General features: G+C 39.4%; 1 protein-coding gene and 2 long non-coding RNA genes across 54 annotated transcripts in view; 1 reads left to right on the top strand and 2 right to left on the bottom strand.

Moving 5' to 3' along the window:
- The window catches only part of LOC310719247, a 2,983-nt gene extending 634 nt beyond the window's left edge, over positions 1-2,349 (bottom strand). The window contains exons 1-2 of the long non-coding RNA XR_014531414.1: positions 270-2,349; positions 1-226 (exon numbers count right to left, since the gene is read on the bottom strand). The exon at positions 1-226 is cut by the window's left edge and continues 634 nt beyond it. This is a non-coding gene — a long non-coding RNA (uncharacterized lncRNA). The remainder of the gene's footprint in view (positions 227-269) is intronic.
- LOC310719229 overlaps positions 1-4,692 on the top strand; it is a 13,510-nt gene extending 8,818 nt beyond the window's left edge. For all 3 annotated transcript variants that reach the window (XR_014531394.1, XR_014531395.1, XR_014531396.1), the window contains one exon: positions 2,180-4,692. This is a non-coding gene — a long non-coding RNA (uncharacterized lncRNA). The remainder of the gene's footprint in view (positions 1-2,179) is intronic.
- The window catches only part of celf2 (cugbp, Elav-like family member 2), a 181,922-nt gene that overhangs the window by 95,973 nt on the left and 63,569 nt on the right, over positions 1-22,380 (bottom strand). For 5 of the 50 annotated variants that reach the window (XM_083528524.1, XM_083528504.1, XM_083528523.1 and 2 more), the window contains exon 1: positions 17,572-18,048. The exons of 18 other annotated variants lie outside the window; for them this stretch is intronic. In XM_083528524.1, coding sequence (XP_083384650.1) covers positions 17,572-17,690 — 119 coding nt within the window. In that variant the 5' untranslated portion in view covers positions 17,691-18,048. Of the gene's footprint in view, positions 1-5,403; positions 5,796-17,571; positions 18,067-22,380 lie in introns of those variants that run through there. 27 more of the 50 variants (XM_083528518.1, XM_083528515.1, XM_083528511.1 and 24 more) reach the window with 19 other exon arrangements.

The following is a 22,380-nucleotide window of genomic DNA, read 5'->3' on the forward strand; positions in this document are numbered from 1 at the left end:
TAGGAAGAGAATCCAGCATAAAAACGTGCCAAATCGAATTGCAGATTACGAATGATCCGCTGTGGCGACCCCTAATGAAAGAAGCCAAAAGAAAGTTTATTTTGAGGGGAAAAAAAACACACAATTGCGAAAAACGTTTCACTGTTTTGCATAAAAACTAAAATCATTAAAAATCGTTAAATTAGGATTTAGCAATAAGGAAAGTCTTTTGGTGCATCGGCACGAACTAAACGTAAATGGACAATTTACTTAATTTAATTTACTCCAACTGAAACCTAATTTATTAAGAAAAAAAAAAATCACAGCCATTGAGAAAATTGCCTCTTTTGTGCAGTCTGAAATGACGACCAGTGGTCAACTTGAACGATATCGATGGTTACATCTGCATACTATTAAAAAGTTATGTTATTTCTCAAGAGATTATGAGGAGGACTTATTTCTCAAAATATTACGACTTTATTCTCGTATCGCTACGATTTTAATCTAGTAATCAAATTTTTTTGTATTTATTTTTTAACGTGGCACTAAAAACGCCGTTGTACATCCCTGCACTGTGTTTGCGTCTACGGTATTGAAATCGCAGCTCTTTTCTGTATTCACACCATTTTATTAGTCTACATATTTATTAATGAGATGCATACAAACTGTAAAAAAAAAAAAAGAAAAAAAAGAAAGAAAGAAAAAAGATTTCCTCGGTCAGGTATGCTGTTCTGATGAGCGAGGACTTTTCCTTCCATCCCTGAGGCCGAGCTGGAAAATTCGCCAGCAAGTAAAAAAAAAAAAAAAACACCCCGACAAACACTCACACTTTAAAGCGTTTCAGCAGCACACACTCCTGTGTGTACGTGACCTGAGGGAGCGAAATAGTACGGGAGAGAGAGAAGAGAGAGACAGACGCAGAGCGAGGGAGAAAAAGAGGGAGAGAGATAAAATGGTTGCATCCATACATTAAAAATAAAACATGAAATTCCCAAAAGCTGGAGAAAGCGCATCAGTGATGCTGTGTGTATACCAGAAATGTGCAACGCTTTGGAAGAAAAAAAGCTTTGGATGGAGGAAAACAAAGGGTTTTCAATGTATGTGCATGTGTGTGTGTGTGTGTGTGTGTGTGTGTGTGTGTGTGTGTGTGTGTGTGTCTCATGGGTCATAGTATGTTCCAGATAGGCATCTCAATCCAAACACCCCCCTCCTCCAAACACACTGATTTAGTCCGCCTACTTCTCATCTTTCTCCTTCTCTATCATTCTGCTACTTCTGGAATGAACCAGCTGTTGTTGGGTGTAGATTTGCACACTCTCTCTCTTTCTCCCTATCTCTCTCTCAATCGAACAGATGCAACTGGCGATTCATGCTGTGAAGCGCAAAGTTCAAAAAAAAAAAATCATCTTCAGCTCGGCTGTCTTCCGGCATTCAAACCGAGAACCTCTGAAGAACTTTCTGCTCTCTCTGCCATTCGACTGCAGTTTATCCGAAATCTATTTATATCTGATGATTTAGTTGCGGTATCCCAAGAGCGCTCTGTGCACCGGGAGTCGAAGCCGTCGACGCCGCCTGACACTTCAATCTGAGGAGATTCTATCATCAGCTGCTGCCTGGGATGACTAACAAATCCCGTCAAGTTAACTCACGTAAGCATGACGGCTGATGTTAGCAATGAAGATAGCACTGAAGTACTCGACGAGTGGGTTAGGGTGATATGTGGGCCGGTCTGGTGCAGTTTAACAACAACAACAACAACAACAAAAAAAAAAAACCATCATTTAAAATCACACATTTTAAAACACACTTTTGAGTCTGGTTCCTCTGCAGGTTCCTCTCACACCGTCTCAGGGACTTTTTCTTTGCCAGAGTCGCCTGAGGCTTGCTCATCGCGGATAAACACACATAATTCGCTGATATTTGGATTTTTTAGTTCCCTAATTTTAACATTCGGTAAAGCTGCTTTGAGACATTGTTAAAAGCACTATAGAAAAAAACTTAAATTGAATTGAAAGTACCACAAAGCTTTTACTCTAGAAGCATTTCCTGACACTGGTATACTAGTTCCCTTTGTATTTCTGAGGTAGAAATATATCCACTTTAACGATGCACAAAAAAACCCTTCTTTTCAAACTGTAATTTCTTTCGTCATTTTTTTATTTTTTATTTTTTTAAGTAATCTAATTTCCTGGCATTACAGAATGTCCTGGCACCGGCATTTCACCAGCTGATGGAATCCACCTGAGGCTCAAGATGGCATTGTCAATTAACTCCGAGCTTTCAAATGTTTGGATTGGATTCCGGTTTGGATAAAACCATCTGCCAAAAGAGATTTGTTTTCTCGCCAAAAAAAAAAAAGAAAGAAAAAAATTGGCCAAATTTGGTTAATCCACAACTTCGGGTCTTATACAGAGTCGTTACGAGTCAACTGCCTTCCATAAGTGATAAAAGATTTTCAATTAGGTCCAATCCCACGTCAGTCTGATGCGGAATTACTGTTTAGCTAATGATAATCCAGCATTTAAATTACTTTCCAACCAAATTGATTGTCTATTTATATAATTCTTTTTTTAATGCAATTTACCTTCACCTTGTGTTCTACTTTATACTGAATTGAGTGAATTGTAGAATCAGTCTCTCGAACAAGGCTTTTTTTATCAACCATAAACACACGATAATAAACCATACACATATCATTGACCCGCACTGCAGGTTAAATCAAGCCTGAGACTAACATTGTGTTCTGGTGGAGAGAGTCGTATGTTCTCGAATAAATTGACTGGAGTCAAAAGGCTTCAAACAAATGCACACGTGCGCCGACACGTCTACAGAGAATTACAGATAAAAACAATAGAAACAAGTTAGAAGTGGCTGTTAAAGTGTACAGCGTGACAATGCAAGTGCTTCTGGAGAGCCAGATGTTTTACATTGGTTCTGTGTGTCGCTGTTTTTGTGTGTGTGTGTGTGTGTGTGTGTGTGTGTGTGTGTGTGTGTGTGTGTTGTTTTCCCTAGCGGAGAGGTGAGCAGCTTATCACACAGTGAAGTGAGAGATTAGCGAGCATTCACTTGCTCGCCGGAAACACATGCCAGATGGATGCTGGCCCATAACCTTCTTCCTGGTGTGTGTGTGTGTGTGTGTGTGTGTGTGTGTGTGTGTGTGTGTGTGTGTGTGTGTGTGTTTAAATAAATGAGAAATAAATGAATACTAGTAAAAACCCAACAAAAGAAAATACCTGATTGACAGACAGACAGACAGACAGACAGACAGACAGACAGACAGACAGACAGACAGACAGATTTTGTTCAATAGTTTTAAAGTTGAAGGTGCCCAGTTCTAAGCCCTGAGGTCTTCCTCCAAGTAAGCACTTTAGTTCACACTTTCCTCGAGCTGTGAAACAGTGGGGCACGTGAGCGTTCGAGACTTTAAAAGTGTAAATGTGCGGGACAGTTTTCAAGGACCTCCTTACTTCCTGTTGGATTTATTCTCTCACTCATCACTGATACTGGCAAGGAGTTGCTTTACTTAAGACTTCCTTTTCCATCTTCTGAAAGACACATTAGCACGTCATTAACACCTTCACCAAAAATAGTCATGCTAACAATTTCATCCTGTGGCAAATTCAGCTGACTTTCCTCATGCTTTAAAATCAGACTTTGTGTAAAAGATTGCAGTTTTCTGCTGGTCTGAATCAGTAAAAACACACTCTCAGCACTTTTAGAATCTGAAAATGACATGAGGCACTAAGAACTTTTTTGATGGGTCTAAAGTGGGCCATTTAAATATATAACCTCCAGTTACTTGCTACAAATCCGTCTTCGGATTTTTGAGTGGCGCAGCCCAGCGGTGGAATGATACTAAACTGCACTGATGGAAAAAAAGGATTCCAGCGTTCCTGTAATATTACGACATATAGCTACATTCTTAGTTTTTTTGTTCATTTTTAGCTATTGCATGTGTGTCCTGAGGCACAGTGGGTCTGTGGAACATCACGACATGCAGAACAATAATTAGACTAAATCAATGCGGTTCTGAGGGACACAGGCTTCCAGGATTGTTGCCTAAACAGCATGGTAAAGTTAAATATGCAAACAAGGACTAAACCTACCGTGATGAACTACTGTATTTGGCACAAGATTTATGAGTGAGTATGATGTACACTATTGCACTGATCACTCATGTGACAGACAGACAGACAGACAGACAGACAGACAGACAGACAGACAGACAGACAGACAGACAGATAGATAGATAGATAGATAGATAGATAGATAGATAGATAGATAGATAGATAGATAGATAGAGTGGAAGGTTGGGAAACAGACAGACAGACAGACAGACAGACAGACAGACAGACAGACAGGCAGATAGATAGATAGATAGATAGATAGATAGATAGATAGATAGATAGATAGATAGATAGATAGATAGATAGATAGATAGATAGATAGATAGATAGATAGATAGCGTGGAGGGTTGGAAGACAGACAGACAGACAGACAGACAGACAGACAGACAGACAGACAGACAGACAGAGTGAAAGGTTGGGAAACAGACAGACAGACGGACAGCAGACGGAAGCAGTACAGTGACAGTGAACAGCGCGCGCACAACAAACTCCCATCCTTTGTTCTCGAGTCTGGAACGTAACCGAATTACGCGCGTGCAATGATCTGATTTCAACACGTAGCCAATCAAATTCTGAACACACGCGCGTGCGCACAAACACAGGGGTGGGGGGGGTGGAGGGAGAGAGAGAGAGAGAGAGAGAGAGAGAGAGAGAGAGAGAGAGAGAGAGAGAATGCTGTGCATTCCTGCGCGTGTTTGTCTCCTACCCGAAGCCGTGCACTGTGCGCGAGCCATCAGGGTCACATGCTTGTCATGAACTATCCCACAACCCAACAGCGCAAGATCGCAAGTGCAAAAAAAAAAAACACCCACACGCGCACGTGTTTAACACATTTTCACGTAAGTACAGTGTGCTTTATGCACGCATGTAAATACTGTAAGCAGAAGCCAGCTTTAGCGCGCGTGAGATATGGGCGGTGCACACTGGACCCCAATGCTTTCAGGGTTTATTGTTGCACGCGTGCTCATAGCGCATTACCGAAACACAGCACGCGTTACTTACAAAAATTATAGAAAAAAGAACACCAGACCTTGTGGGTACATTCATTTTTAACTCTCATTTCCCTCACACCGCGCGCGCGCGCACACACACACACACACACACACACACATACATACAGTACACACGCGTCGCGCCCAATGCAGTTCCGCGCTCGAGCCCTAAAAAACCCGGACCGTCCGAGCACGAGGTGTGCAATGAACAGAGCGGCGGACAGGATTCCCGCTTTGCTGTAATCCGGATCTCATCACGATCCTGCAATGCACGTGCTTGGAAATGCGAATCCGCATGCACTCACATCCGCTCGGCTGCGCTCAGCAGTCCGCCTTCCACCATCACACTGGGGAGGAAATCCAGACTGTAGCACGAAGACATCGATGTTCTCTCCCCTGTTCCGCAAGCGTGTAGTCTACAGACGCGTGCCGCCGAGCTTGCGCCTTGTCCCGGTACCTTTCCTTCCCGTTCCGGTTCAACCCCGGTGTGTCCAGTCCTGTCCAGTCCTGTCCCAGAAGCCTGCCAGTGTGTGAGGCTGAGCAGCGAGACGGAAAGGGACAGGTGCAGCCGCACACTCACTGCACTCAGTGCACACACATACTCTTAACACGCACACACATTCTCACGTGTTTACACACTCCTCCTTCTCCTCCTCCTCCTTTTCTTCACTCCTTCATCCCCTCTCAGATAGATAGATAGATAGATAGATAGATAGATAGATAGATAGATAGATAGATAGATAGATAGATAGATAGATAGATAGATTCATTCTCTAGTCTTCTTTACCCCCTTCTTATTTAGATAGATAGATAGATAGATAGATAGATAGATAGATAGATAGATAGATAGATAGATAGATAGATAGATAGATAGATAGATAGATAGATAGATAGATAGATTCATTCTCTAGACTTCTTAACCCCCTCTTGATAGATAGATAGATAGATAGATAGATAGATAGATAGATAGATAGATAGATAGATAGATAGATAGATAGATAGATAGATAGATAGATAGATTCATTCTCTAGACTTCTTAACCCCCTCTTGATAGATAGATAGATAGATAGATAGATAGATAGATAGATAGATAGATAGATAGATAGATAGATAGATAGATAGATAGATAGATAGATAGATAGATAGATAGATAGATACTAATAATGTAATAACCGTTTAGAAAGAACACAGTGTGGACACTACATTGTGTCTTTACTAAAGTCTAGTCATGTTCATTAGCATCTAACTGTGGTGAGCTTCTACTAAGTATCCATTTCACAATGTAGATGTGAATGTGACCATATCCACACTGTTCTCGTTTATTTCTGCACTTCATCATCAGGCGCCATCACGTGACCATGGACTGGATGAGCTACTTTTCTTTTGTTTCTCTCCCTCTTCTGTACCTCCTGGGGGCAACCCTTCTTTCCTTCAGCTTCTCTAGCAGGAAGTGGGTCATGGGAAACACACACACACACACACACACACACACACACACACACACACACACACACACACACACACACACACACACACATAAAGGAAGACTGTGCAACATCCTTCTACAACCCACAGCTATCTAACCGTCTACTGTTTAACTGAATGTTTACGAAGCCTAATCTAATCTAATGCTGTGAAGCCTGCATCATTTACTATACGCCAGAATTGTACTCGATATTTCGATTACTGATTTGCGCCATCAAACCTCTAGTTATTTGTTATGATACGTTAAATGATCTAGCACTGTATTCGTGTTGTTTTGCCCATCAATGTCCGGGATGTGTTCTTCAAACATGAAAATCGATGGCAAGTTATTGATCGTCTGGCTCTTGAATTTTCACAGAGTGTCCTTTTAATCTGTCTCATTCTCACTCCGGTCAATTCTACGGCAAAAAAATAAATAAAATCCACTTTCCGTGAACACGCCGGTACCAGAGAGCCACCCCTTACACAACACTTAACCCTCGACTGCTCGGTACTGTAGGGTCTGTACCACGCCAGAAAATCTCCATGCAAATGTATTAAGTGTATATTTGTAGACACATAATGCGCGCTTAGCTTTCTGTAAATATAAGGGGATTTATTTTGTTCGTAAGTAAGCCGTGTTGTTCTGCTGTCGTTAGACCAAAGGATTTCCTATACACTCAAGCCTAACGGCGCTTACAATAATTGTACTTCGGAGGATTTGGGGGCGCGTTTCACAAATGCACACGCTGTACAAATGGGAAAACTCATAACATGCCCTTCGGAACGAACACTAGCTATTCCAGCAGTCATTTTAACAAACGGTTAAAGCTGTAGCTTGTGGAGAAAAATCGTTATTACACCCGCGGACTCTGGAAAATCGGTCAAATGCCACGGCTTCTATGCAAATCGGGTTGAAGGCGTGGCCTCTATACATGTGAGTTCACATCAGTTGACAGTCGCCTTTATACGTCTCCAGGAAAAAAGAGTGGTTCATGAGGTATCACAGTGCATCTTATTGCCATATATCAAGGCATCAAAAAAACGTTTTATTGATGTTTTTGTCATCGATAACTTATTGAACAAGGTAAGAATGGAAGCATGTAAGTATGTCCTCAGTTTTCCCAAAAGGACTTGGGGATCAATACTCACTGATATTTGTCCTTAGGCTAAATTACATGTTTTCCGCAGGCTTATGCGCAAACCCACGTGAGAGACAGCGGCTACATATATAAAATCTAACCGTGTGCGTCTTGAGAACCTTCGAGTTGCCGATAAATCCCCGGAACGCTTTTTTGCGCCTGAAAGTCTAAAGCGCGATGTTTCTGCAGCGAGCCTCTTCTCTTGCGAGTACAAACTGCCTCTATAAGCAGCATTAACGCATCGATATCCAGACCTGCCTTTTAACGAGCTCGGCGCCGAAGAAACACGGGTGCCGTGGATAATTTTATTAATGGTGTGTACGTATTTGGTCTTTGAAACTCCTGAATTGCGAGCTTAATCTAGCATGCTATTGCCAGGACGCTTCACAAATGCTTAATTTAACTCTTGGACGGATTGGTAATATGTCACGCAAGTGCTGTATTTTCACAGCAGGATAATGGAGCAAAAAAATATATATATATATATATATATATATATATATATATATATATATATATATATATATATATATATATATATATAATACGTTTGATGAATTCGGAGTTTTTTCAGCTCTTGAAGGAATGAAACAGGGCTCTCGAGGAAGAAGCTAGAGAGAAATGAGCACGATGGGAGAATATAGGGCGCTTTCCTTAGCTGCCATTTATTATTTAACCTGAGCGCAGCGCCCTCATAGAATATGTCTCTGTGAGTGAGGGTGCGTATTATCATAAATCAGCTTCGTCTGCAGGGAGCCAGGACCTTTAGTATATATTGGCGGTAATGGGTGAAACGGTATGATAAGCACAGCGGTTTCTGGTATGTTGCTATATATTGCGCGCTAACAATTTCCTACTGTCAAACGGAGCAACATTACATTTTTATATTACATAGTAGCTACAAGGTTTCAATTAACAGGGTCTTCGTGCCTCCGCACCTGCCGGCGTTAAACGGTAAATAAATCCTGCGCTATTTCGCTACTGTGTGTCGGTGAACTACGGCAATAAAAAAAAAAAACACGTCATATTTTCCGCGTCGAATGAATGTTTGTGTTGAACTGCATTTCCAATAGATAACGGCCCCCTTTCAATGAATTCAAAGCATATTTTTTTCAAAGATAATTGAATTCACTTTTTTTTTTTTTTTTTTTTTTGCCATCTGCTCCCTTTCTCCTCCCTCACGGTCAACGTGACGAGAGTAAAAATCCTCTTCGGAGAAATGCAATATTTTTTTGATGACATTTTTATAGAGTCAGCATAAATCCTGATTCCTGATTTTTATTAGAGTGGCTTTAATGTAGATTTATGGCTGGTTTGCGTAGCCATTCCAACAACTGTCGATACTCGAAGGTCCTAGAATAATGTATAAAAACGATCACAATTAACCTCAAGGGGTTCCGGATGTTGTATATTACACAGGTAGTTCAATTTTGAAGTATACACATATAGCGTGACCGTTTCCAAATTCCCTATCACATTACACCGCTAATTAGCATTAATCCTCTTGTGTTGTCCAATATACACTTCCCGACATTAGCTTTGACACACCCCTCCCTCCATCTTCCTTCATCACTCTCTCTGCTTTCTGTTTCAGGGTCTATGAAGGCTGAGGCTGAAAGCTGTTTGTCGCTGCTGTAATCCTTTTATACACACAAGACAATGGAATTCAGCCCCCCCACGGGTCATGCTCCCATTCTGTCCCTCATTCCTTTCTCTCTACCTCTTTTGTCTCTCCTCTCGCACGGTTCAAAGGTCACCCTCTTGGCATTGTTAGCGCTGCCCTCCCTCTCATTTTCAAGAGACGCTGGCTCTTTGTAGAGCTGCTATAGGCAAAAGCCCCACCCTGCCTCTCTAGCCATCTTTCTATCCCTCATTCCCCTTGCACTCTCTCTTTCTCTCTCTCACACACCATCTCCCCTGGGCCTGATCCCAGCTGGCCTGTAACACGTATTGATTGACCATGTAGGAGGAGCCTGCGAGGGCAAGCCCGAGAGAAAGAGAGGGAACAAGACGGAGGGTGAGGAAATGAGAGCGAAAGAGAAAGAGAGAGAGAAAGAGAGCCAGCAGGCTTCAGGCTGCAAAGCACAGGGACAAAAATAGCACACCCAGAAGTTTAGCTAGGAGACTGAGAAGCAGCGCGAGAGAGAGAGGAAATGTGTGTGTGTGTGTGTGTGTGTGTGTGTGTGTGTGTGTGTGTGTGTGTGTGTGTGTGTGTGTGTGTGTGTGTGTGTGTGTGTGGGTGTGTGTGGGTGTGTGTGGGTGTGTGTGTTTCTTACAGTGTTGCCACAATCACATTCATATCTATGATTGTAATCTGCTTTGCAATCTTGGGGGCCAAGCAAATGTCTGAACAGAGAGGAGGAAGAGGGGATACAGGGACACCTTATGGTAACCGATTTGCTATATCGATCAATTTATTAATAATTTGTGGACAATTAAAGGACAGGACTGGAAGCAGGACTGTATGTGGACGCTCCAGAGATTAAGGGGGCAGATCTAGTTGGCGAGACTTGAAGAAACAAGGCGTATGATCAAAGGGGTGGGGCTAATACAATCAAAAAGATTAATGTATAAAATCCATAATTCATGTCCTTCATTAATTCCTTCATTAATGATTCGGGACGTATGATTTCACAATTCAGATACCAACTACACTGAAAGGATATGGTCAGCCGCATGTACCTGTTTACAGGATGCGTTTACAGTGTGTATGTGTATAGACCCGTCTGTGTGTGAGTGACCAGACACATTGTGTGGACCTGCTGGTAACATTCAGTCTGAAAGTCCTCTATATATCTATATAAATTTGTGTGTGCACGCTCATGCATATTTAATGAACTCATGGATTATGCAAAGCAGCCCGCAGACTCATTTGGGCTTCAGAAGAAACACAATGGATTCAGAAAGCTCGACCTAGAACAAGTTTCATTTATCTTTCTCACTTATAGACGTGTGCGGTCATACAAACATATATATATTCATCTAGAAACATGTATACACATCCTGTAAAAGGATTCCCCAAACACACACACACACACACGAGTGAGATTGATAGGGTACTAGAATAATGAGATTATAATCAGAGACCTGCTAACGCACACATCGGCATGCGGTGTGATGAGATTAATATCTGATCCACGCACCCATACTCACAAGCACACACACACACACATCATGATCCAATAAAGAATTTTGAACGATTGCTCAGACTCAGTCTGTGTAATAGACATCCATTTTGTATTGGATGTCACCAGCCAGAACACGTATGGCACATACAGCAAAACACACACACTCAGACAGGTGCGATGAATCCGTACAAACACGCGGCGGCAAACGATTTTAGAAAAATGCAGACAAATATTTAAAGATTTAATGGATTTTTTTTTTCATCCCATTCCCTTTTTTTCCCTTTTATTTATTTTCTTAGCGGAGTTGCATCAGCTGGCGTGGCTCCCGAACAAATCGAGCCATCGGAGTCGGTTTAGTGCGAACAACGCGTTCTTATCTTTTTCGAGACTTGAAATATCGGGATGTTTTCTCAGTTCGTATTTTCAATTTGCTTTTGAAACTTTTCACAGCATTACTATTATTCTTAAATAAAGAACTCGCCCGTGTGTGTACAGTGTATCCTTCCAAGCTGTGGGGTTTATATACAGTATACAGACAAAAGTTTGTGGACACCTCACCGTAAGAGTTCTATGTGCTTTTTGATGGTCATAATCCACATTTAGACCTTGTTATCTGTTATTATAACTTTCAATCCTCTGGGAAGGGGATTTTGGAGTGTGTTTGGTGAGATTTTTTAGGGGTTTTAATATATTCTGGTACTAATGTAGGGTGAGGTGAGAAGACCTGAGGTGCAGTCAACTTTCCAATTCATCCCAAATGGTGTTGAGCTCTGTAGCAGGAGATTTTAAGCATATCTGTATATGTACAGTCTCCAAATATGTGGTAACAGTTTGAGGAAGAACCACATATGGCTGGAAAAGTCAGTCCATATAATATATATTAAGTACAAACTCACTTATCATCTCAGTTGTATATACTGCAGCACAACACAGCTGGACTATCACACTATCCTCCAATGGTGTTCAGTATAAGCCCATTACTCAGCCAAATGACCATAAACATTTATAGATCATGTATAATAATCCTACACGACATATTAAGCCCTAATAGACTGTCATTTTAAGAGCATTACTGCTTCTCACTTGTTCCGTCCTAACGAAAGATATCAATTTTCTTGTCATTAAGTGTAAATATATAGGAAAAGATGGGTGGGTTGTTCAGCTTCTTCTCTCGTTTTTTTCCGTCCTGTAATTTGTTCACGGGTCAAAGAAGACGACATGTGAAAGAAACGTGTAATACATGAAAAGTAGTTTTTCCTAATATTAAAAGACATAAATGTGATACAACTCCACTATTTATTCATCAGACGGCAGGATGGAAAAATATATAAATGGCAAAGGAAGCAAACCCACGAGTCGGCTCTTATTTGTATTTATGCGCGTTAATGCTTTCACAGTATAAATTATTATTAAAAAAATGTTATACCCTGAACTGAAAAGTCTAAAAATACATTCATTATTTCAGATAAATTAAATCAAAAGAAAAGTTGTTTTTGTGGTTTTTTAAGTCACAATAAACAAAATTTATATTATTAAAGATATAAAAAAAACAGAAATTTATATCAACCATTTTATTTTTTCCACCATTTTGTTTTTCATATACTCTATAACAATCCAACATTACATCAACGCACAACCCAAATATACACACATATGTATAAATGTATAATGAATAACGAATATAGGGACTTATTTTAAGTATGAAATGTTAATCATTAATGAAAAATAAAATGTGGTTGAGTCTCAAATCAGAATAGAAACCCCCTTAAAAAAATATAAATAAATAAATAAATAAAAACCCAGTGAGATTTCAACTGGAGCGACTTTCGGCCCAGTGCAGTCGACCGTAACTGGTTTAAGTGGATCAGCCTTAGGCGAGAAAGCGACAGAGGCTATGTCTCTAGATGTTTTACATTCGTTAGCAAGACGAGACGCTTTCTTTCCTTTTCTTTCCTTTCTTGTTCTCTCCCTGTTTTCTTTTCTCCCTGCCTCCATAAACCTTCCCTGTCTCTGTATCTCATCAGCTAACCCAACGTTTTCTCTCTTTTCTCTCTTGGGCTCTCCTCATTAGTGAAAAACCTAGGGAGCAGCAGTCACAGATTCTCATTTATTTTCATTTTCCAAACTTGTGAAGCTTCACTGAGCCTTCAGTTTTACTGCATTCATTCTGCTGGAAACACACACACACACACACACACACACACAAAACCAAAATGTGCTGCAACCACATATTCACCATATATCCTTATGCCTGCTTCTCTCACCATGTTTGGTTTTCTCTTCTCGTCCCACATATACACACGACAGCATGCTAAGATAATATGCACTTATTAAAACATAACCGCTGGTGCTTTGCTTCACCACAATGGCAGGGTTTACAAGCCACTAAATACAGACTACAAATCCCAACATCTATAACAGAGGTTTTACAAGGCTCATAAGGATGGAAATGTAGTTTTTCATGCCCGGGAGATAGAAATTACTGAAAAGGATTAGAACTAACATCTGTCGTTACTCATGACCTGTGCGCTGCGAAGTGCTTTTTACGTACAGCATAGACAAAATTATAACAAACGGGGCAATATGCCACATGTTCTGCCTGCACTGTTAGTTACACATCTTAAAATCAATTATAATTAGAGTCACAGAGCCTGTAGGCATCTACAGCAAATCAATTCCTAATAGTGATAAGGGGACGTGCAGAAATCAATTGGCCTATTGGTATTGGAATAGTATTTTGTGTCATGGAGGCTTGAGGTGAAGAGAAAGGCCACATACTGTGCAGTTTTAGTCTTAAGCGTATATTACTTTCACACACATTGAGTCATTAATCATGTGCCATGTGTGAATGCTTTAGAAAAGATCTGTTTAAAACATCCGATCGTTTTGAGACGATAGCTTACACATGGACAGGAAAGAGTCTTCTACACATACCCTTAAACACACCTACACACTGTGGTAGGCACGGCCCAGCACTGTTTGACATACGTATCTTTTCTAGAGGGGGTTGATTTATAAATCCACTGTGTATGTATGTGTGTGCGTGTGTGTGTGTAAAATGTCAGGAGGTGTTGGCTATAGTCATCGGGGAGATTCATGGTCCTGTGGGGCATATTTAAAAGCCATTTAGTAAGAACGCACTCAATGAGCTGGAAGCCATAAATCCAGTCTTTAAACCAACATGCCCTCCTTCAAGCCAACACAACTGTCCTGTTCCAGTCCAGTGCACCATTCCAATACCTCTATACCCCATTACACTTCAATAAACTACATTCTAACACCCCTATACCCCATTACACTCCAATAAACTACATTCTAGCACCCCTATACTCCATTACACTTCAATAAACTACATTCTAACACAAATATACCCCATTACACTCCATTAAACTATATTGTATCATTCATATACCCTAATACACTTCAACAAACTACATTCTAACACCCCTATACTCCATTACACTCCTATAAACTACATTCTAACACCCCTATACTCCATTACACTCCTATAAAATACATTCTAACACGCATATACCCCATTACAATCCAATAAACTATATTGTATCATTAATATACCCTAATGCACTTCAACAAACTAAATTCTATCACCCCAATACTCCATTACACTCCTATAAACTACATTCTAACATGCATATTCCCCATTACACTCCAATAAACTACATTCTAACACGCATATACTCCATTAAACTCCTATAAACTACATTCTAACACGCACATACCCCATTACACTCCAATAAACTATATTGTATCATTCATATACCCCAATACACTTCAATAAAATACATTCTAACAACCATTTACCCCAATACACTCCATTAAATATACATTCTAACACCCCTATACCCCAATACAGTCCAATTAACTACATTCTAACACCCCTATACTCCATTAAACTCCTATAAACTACATTCTAACACCCCTATACCCTATTACACTTCAATAAACTATATTGTATTATTCATATTCCCTAATACACTCCAATAAACTACATTTTAAAACCCCTATACCCCGATACACTTCAATAAACTATATTTTCACAAGCCAATAATTTACTAAAAATACAATAAACTATATTGTGACACTCATATACCCAATACACTCCAATAAACTACATTATAACACCCCTATACTCCATTACACTCCTATAAACTACATTCTAACACGCATATACCCCATTACACTCCAATTTATTGTACCAATAAATATACATTCTAACACCCCTATACCCCAATACACTTCAATAAACTACATTCTAACAACCATATACCCCAATACACTCCAATAAATATACATTCTAACACCCCTATACCCCAATACACTCCAATAAACTACATTCTAACAACCATATACCCCAATACACTTCAATAAACTACATTCTATCAACCATATACCCCAATACACTCCAATAAACTACATTCTAACAACCATATACCCCAATACACTTCAATAAACTACATTCTAACAACCATATACCCCAATACACTTCAATAAACTACATTCTAACAACCATATACCCCAATACACTCCAATAAATATACATTCTAACACCCCTATACCCCAATACACTTCAATAAACTACATTCTAACAACCATATACCCCAATACACTCCAATAAATATACATTCTAACACCCCTATACCCCAATACACTCCAATAAACTACATTCTAACATCCATATACCCCAATACACTTCAATAAACTACATTCTAACACCCCTATACCCTATTACACTTCAATAAACTATATTGTATTATTCATATTCCCTAATACACTCCAATAAACTACATTCTAAAACCCCTATACCCAGATACACTCCAATAAACTACATTTTCACAAGCCAATAAATTACTATAAATACAATAAACTATATTGTGACACTCATATACCCAATACACTCCAATAAACTACATTGTAACACCCCTATTTTCTATTACACTCCAATGAACTACAATCTAACACTTCTATACTCCAATACACTCCAAATAACTGTATTCTAACACTCATATAGGCTAATCCACTACTAAAAACTATATTCTAACACCCAAACACTGCAATATACTACAATAAACAATATTGCAACAGTCATACACCCCAATACACTTCAATAAACCATATTTTAACACTCATATACAGCAATAAACTCCAATAAACTACATCCAACCAACCCCATACCCAAATACTCTCTAATAAACTACATTCTAACACCCCATACACCATTATACTCCAATCGACTATATTTTAACACTCATATACTGCAATACACTTTAGTTAACAATATTCTAAAACTCAATTATATATTGTACTATAATACATGACATTCTAACACTCATAAAACCCAATACACTACATTATAACTCCTATATTATAATTAATATATTAATAATATGTTAATAATTAACTATATTGTAAGTCATATACCCCAATATACTCAAATAAACTACATTCCAAAACCCTATAATCCAATTACACTCCAAAAAATTACATTATAACACTCCTATACTATAATTAAGTTTATATTAATATGATAATAAATCATAATTAATAATTAACTATACTGTAACAGTCATATAACCCAATATACTCCAATAAATCACATTCTAAAAACCCTATACCCCATTACACCCAAATAAACTACACTGTAAAGCCTTTATAACTCATTACACTGTTTAATTATGCTTAAATAGAAAACACCCTCTATTCAATTAGGCACTGCAATAAACTGCATTTAAAAACACCCGCCAACATTCTTCTGCATTATTACATGTACTGAATTATTCCATATTCCATACTACATTCTTAAAACCCTGTTACACCCCATCATCCTCATTTTAAATACCCCCACACACCATTGTACTGCACATACTCCTCCTGATTTCACACCATCCCATTCAAGCAGTCAATTATTGCAAATTTCTCGCCTGATAAAAAAAAAAAAAAACTGACAGTATGAGAGAAAAGAGATCGATAGAGAGAGAAAGAGTAAAAAGGCAAAAACAAGCTGTGAAGTGGTTGACAGTCGCATTGTTGGACTGTCCCATTGTCGACAATGCTCTCAGCAGCTTATTCGTCCCTCCCTCCATCTCTCCCTACCACACTCTCTCTCTCCCTTCCTCCCTCCCTTCTTCTACCCTAAATCCCACTGTCTGAGAGACATGCAAACAAAAGCAGAGCATGGTTCTGGCAGCAGGGTGAAGCTCAGCCCCCCTCCCTCGCTCAGACGCTCACTCCCTCCTGCTTCTCCCTCTTCTCTTTTTCAAACCGTCCTTCGTGCATAAATGTATGTCAGGGAAATGAGTGTTGGACTCTACATGCAAACACAATATGTTTTAAATGCTGATAAATGGAGACATGGTCCATTGATTAAAAAAGAGGAGAAAACCATTTTATAGTTAAGAGTCCGGCATGTTATTAAAGAGCGGTTGCTTTCGAACACAGTTTTGGCTGTCCCTTGTAAGTGTGCTCCACATACACATACACACACACACACACACACGCGCACAAACTATCCACCTGAAAATGACTCCACATTATGCAGATCTGATCTCTACTGCTGTCATACTTAAATGGTGAGATCAAAAGATACAAGCAGAAAATTATATATTATAGAAAACAAGGGAGTGTGACACAGACAACACAGAAACCATACACACACACACACACACACACACACACACACACACATCCTGCAATGAGCATAAAATGCTCATGTGTGCGTTACCTCAGCAGCAGCTCTTCGCTGGTCCTCATGGTGACAGGGTTGTTAGTGGTAGAGGAGTAGCGCATGCCATCCACACACACACTAGGCACAAAGCCTCGTTCAGACGAGTGCTCCAACATCACTGTATCTCAAAACACACACACACACACACACACACACACACACACACACACACACACACACACACACACACACACACACACGTGCACTGCACTGCACACACTCACACACACACACGCGCGCGATCCTCGTGCTTCCGACTAGGTCCGTGTGCACACTTGTTCCAGTCTTTCTCTTCGGCTTTCTCCTTCTCTTTCGAATCCCGCCAACGTCCCTCTCGTTCTCTCGCTCTCTGGTGCAGCACTCCCACACACTCACTCGGCTCTCAACCCTAGCTCTCCCTCCTCCCCTCCCTTTCTCTTTCGCTCTTTCTCTCTCTCTCTCTTTCTCTCTGTGCAACTCTCTCTCCTCCTACCTCCCTCTGTCTGATTCATTCGGCTGTAATGACCCTTTCTGACAGCTCATGTTGTTGTGGGCCAGGGGTAAGACCGTATTGCCTGCTGTTGCCCCAGACAACTTGATCCAGCCTGTGAGAACATTAAGGCAACCTGATATTTTAACATATGACAGGTTAACATCTAAAGCTAATTATGCCTTCATGTTGCAAAGTATTTTAAAGTACATGCCATAATAATAATAATAATAAGAAGAAGAAGAAGAAGAAGAAGATGAAGAATTGGTGGAGGTGGTAGCTTAGTGTTTAAGGCCTTAGAACTGGGAACCGAAGGATGTGAACCACACCAGCCACACTTAGATGCCACATCTGGGCTTCTTATAATCCTGTAGCTGCTTAGTTGTATGAATGAGAATGCAAGAGTGTTTGGCAAATGCCATGAATGTAAAAGTAATAATAATAATAAAGTCTACAGTGCATGCATACATACATAATATATTTTTTTTTATTTTGAAGACATGTAACAATGTTAACAGCACTTTTAAGTATATTTTAGTATATGTAATAAGAACTGGGATACATTTGAAACTAGGTCATTCTCTAGTAACTATAATAATCGTCCTTTGAATCAGCCTTAATATAAAAACCACTATCATATCGCTAATATCCAATTACATGTATGGCATTTGGCAGATGCCCTTATCTAGAGCGGTTTAAATTTATCTTTTTTTTTTTTTTTTTACAAATGAGCAACAGCTATATGGTTAAGGGCCTTGTTCAGGCTGGGATTTGGACTCATGACCTTCAGATCCAAAGGCTAATTTCTTAACCACTAAGCTACCACATCCACAAGTCCTCTGAAGGTGTGCTGTGGTATCTCAAACCAGAAAAGTTCGCAACAGATCTTTTCTAAATTCTGCAAATTGGGAGGATCAGACTTACTGCTCGACAGGATTGTGATCTGGAGAATTCTGAGGTCAAATCGACACCTTGGACCCTGTCATGTTCCGGGACAATTTTTGTGCATTATGGCAGGGAGCTATTTGATGTTGAAAGAGACAACTGCCATTAGGCGTTTTAGAGAATACAATACATTTTAGAGGCCATTAGGGAATTCCATTCCCTTGAAAGGGTGTACGCGATCTGCAAAAAATGTTTAGGTAGGTGAAAAGTAACATCCACAGCAAAGCCAGAAGCCAATTTTAAATTAAACACACCTGGAACAAATTTGTACTTTAAAATGTAACCAAATCCCAGTCCATTACAAAGTAATTGACCGATGAACCAAAACACGAAGGGGAAACCCCATCCCCTTTGGCAAGTGAGATTGGAAAGGAATATCACTATAATCCAAGAGCAGGAGTGATATTAACAGAGGGACTTGACTTAAGAAGAGTAAAAAAAAAAATCCCTGTGATGAATCATGTTCAGTAACCGCTTTATTCTGGTCAGGATCTAGAGCATAACCCAGGAACTCTTGGTGGAAAGCAACAATACAGCCTGAATGGGACATTTTTATAAAAGGGAGGTAAATGGAAAAGAAATCCTGGTGTCTTCATTCCAACTGCATGGTAGATTAAAAAAAGCTTTTTTGAACAATTTGATAAAGCAGGTCTTAACAACTAGCAAAACTATCCTAGCTCCTTAACACGAATTATTCCTGATAATATATACATACGTATATATATATTTTCCAGCCATATGTGGTTAAGTCGGAGGCAAACATTAGTGCAAAATCTTGCCAAAAAAGTTGAAAGGTACAAAGCTTATTTTTCGTCTTCTTCTTTAGGGGTCGCCACAGCGGATCATCCGTCTCCATACCCCCCTGTCCTCTACATCTGCCTCTTTCAACACAACTACCTGCATGTCTTCCCTCACCACATCCATAAACCTCCTCTTTGGCCTTCCTCTTTTCCTCCTTCCTGGCGGCTCTATCCTCAGCATTCTCCAACCAATATACCCCATGTCCCTCCTCTGCACATGTCCAAACCATCTCAATCTCACCTCCCTCACCTTGTCTCCAAAACATTAGTATTCGATGGTATTATTATAAAAGTCTAACAAATTATTACCCTTCTGCATAACCACTGTGTCTGTCTAAAATCCTAAGTAACAAAACAGGACCTGATTCCCAGAAACCCTTGAGATATTACTACATCTAACAGACAAAATAAAAAAAAACAAGATGAGTCTTAACATCCTGGGGAGGATGGGGAGATGTGTCTGTTTCCATCACCTAGCAGTGGAAGTGAATGAGCCGGGACATGATGCAAAAAGCATATCATTACATGATAATAATCTTAACCGCCACTGCTCTTTCTTTTCACTATTTGTTCTCACCTGTTTTTCGACTCCGACAATTTTTTTTTCTCGAGCTTATCCCTTACCTTCTTCTACGATGGCCCTTTCTCACAGGCTCTTCAGACCGTCTCTCAATGCACTTTTTAAAAAAATAAAATGCGCCTGTTCTTTTTCAGATTTTATAAACGTTTCCATGTCAGAACAAGTCTGAGGCCAGAAATTCATTATGCAAGAAAACATAAAGCAGCAGCCTATAGATGACTCCTAGATCAGTTACAGGAAATAATACAAACTTATTTCCCTTCCAAAACATCTGCTATTGCATTACTACTTTGGTCAATAAAATTGAGAATGAAATGATGTTTTTTTTTCTTTTTTATACTCACAGTTTTCTAATAGCTTTTTGCACTCTTAAGGTAGAATGAAAGGACACCTCCAAACATTGGTTTAAACACGTGACCAATTTGCATTAGGGTCAAACTCAGAGAAACACAAAACAAGGAACTTAACAAACAAAAGGGCAACGTTTGCAAAAACTTTGCATAAAACTTTCCTGGCACACATGTATTTTATTACTGGATAGATGGTTTACAGTAATCCCAGTTTATCGCGGTGGTTCCATTAAAAAAGCTCTCGATAAACGAAAAAACGCGATAAACGTTCGCCACCCCAAAAACGCATTTTTTAAATCGTTTAAGCTGAAAAGCATCCTCCCACACACTTTGAACACACACAGAAAACATTTGCAAGAATATAGCGAGATGAATTTTGTGTAAATTGGTAGAAATACAGTCAGATGTATAGTAAGTACATGTGCTGTACAGTACAGTTCTGTAGTAGCTTAGCCTATGCGCAGTTTCTCTGCTTGTTTATTGTTTGGCGTTTCCTATGACTTTAAAAGAGGGGCAGAGTTAAAGACACACGTCACCGCGTTCTTTACTTTCATTGGCTTAATCTGGTGACGTATGTATTTAACTTCCGTATGTTTTTTGGTCTATCTATAAACCGGGGTTGCCAGATTCTTACCGCAGTAAAGTAACATTGCAAAAAGCTGCATATTTCTTTGTGCTGAAAAATGCTGATATCATAAACATAAGAACACATTAGCATTTTTTATTAAATTGTAAATGAATAACCTGTAAACAAGAAAAAAATGATCTCAAAGGATTTCCAGGGTAGAGAAATAATGCAAAGTGTGAATTAAGGAAAAATGATTAAGCAATGAAATTCCTGTGATGTTTATCCTCATCGGCTATTAACTGCGGTTTAACCTCCTCACCCTAAAGGTGAATGACGTTAAAGCATTAATTTAATAACTTTGCTTCACAATTTGCAAGATAACTGAACTAAACTGTAAATTGTGTCCTTACGGAAAGATGTACCTCCGTCGATGTGTGTAATGCAGCAAAAGGTGAAGATGAAAAACAAATATCGTGCTCTAGAACATCAAGGTGAATCGTGCTACCAAAAAAAAAAAAAAAATTTTTTTTTAAATCTTGCTTTTGAATGTAAGAAAAAAACCCCCAGTGCTCTAGCAGACTGCCTAATCTGCTTTATTGATTATGAATAAAAAACGAAAAGCCTGAACACCTTAATCTGCTTGTTCTGAGCTAATTATTTGTTCACCCCTGGGAAATAACACTCGCCACAATCAGATAAGCTTTGGCAGACAGCACATGCTAGACACATTTGACCCCAAGCAATCTGCTGACTCTAGGCTTTGTTTTATTGAAGTCATCTGAGTGTTACTTCTGTAAACCAACTTGCTGCTCTCAGCCATTAATCACTGACAGGCTCACGAACACGTGACGTTATGGTTATTTCTCGTATGAAACTGGAAAGTTTCGGATATGACTGGAAAGTTTTGCAGGTAATAATAAGAAGAAGATGGCGAAGATGATGAGGATGAAGAAGAAACTGAAGGAAGAAAAAGTCTTATGCGTTTATGCGATATAAATTTTCTGTTTATTCAAATAAAACTAGCCTACATAAACCTGTCAAGGGTAAAAGATTTATGTGGATTGCTTCATGGCCAGGGGGTATTTTAAGAAGCA

Source organism: Silurus aristotelis, assembly GCF_946808225.1.
Source record: "Silurus aristotelis genome assembly, chromosome: 24".
In the NCBI taxonomy this organism is placed as follows: Eukaryota; Metazoa; Chordata; class Actinopteri; order Siluriformes; family Siluridae; genus Silurus; species Silurus aristotelis.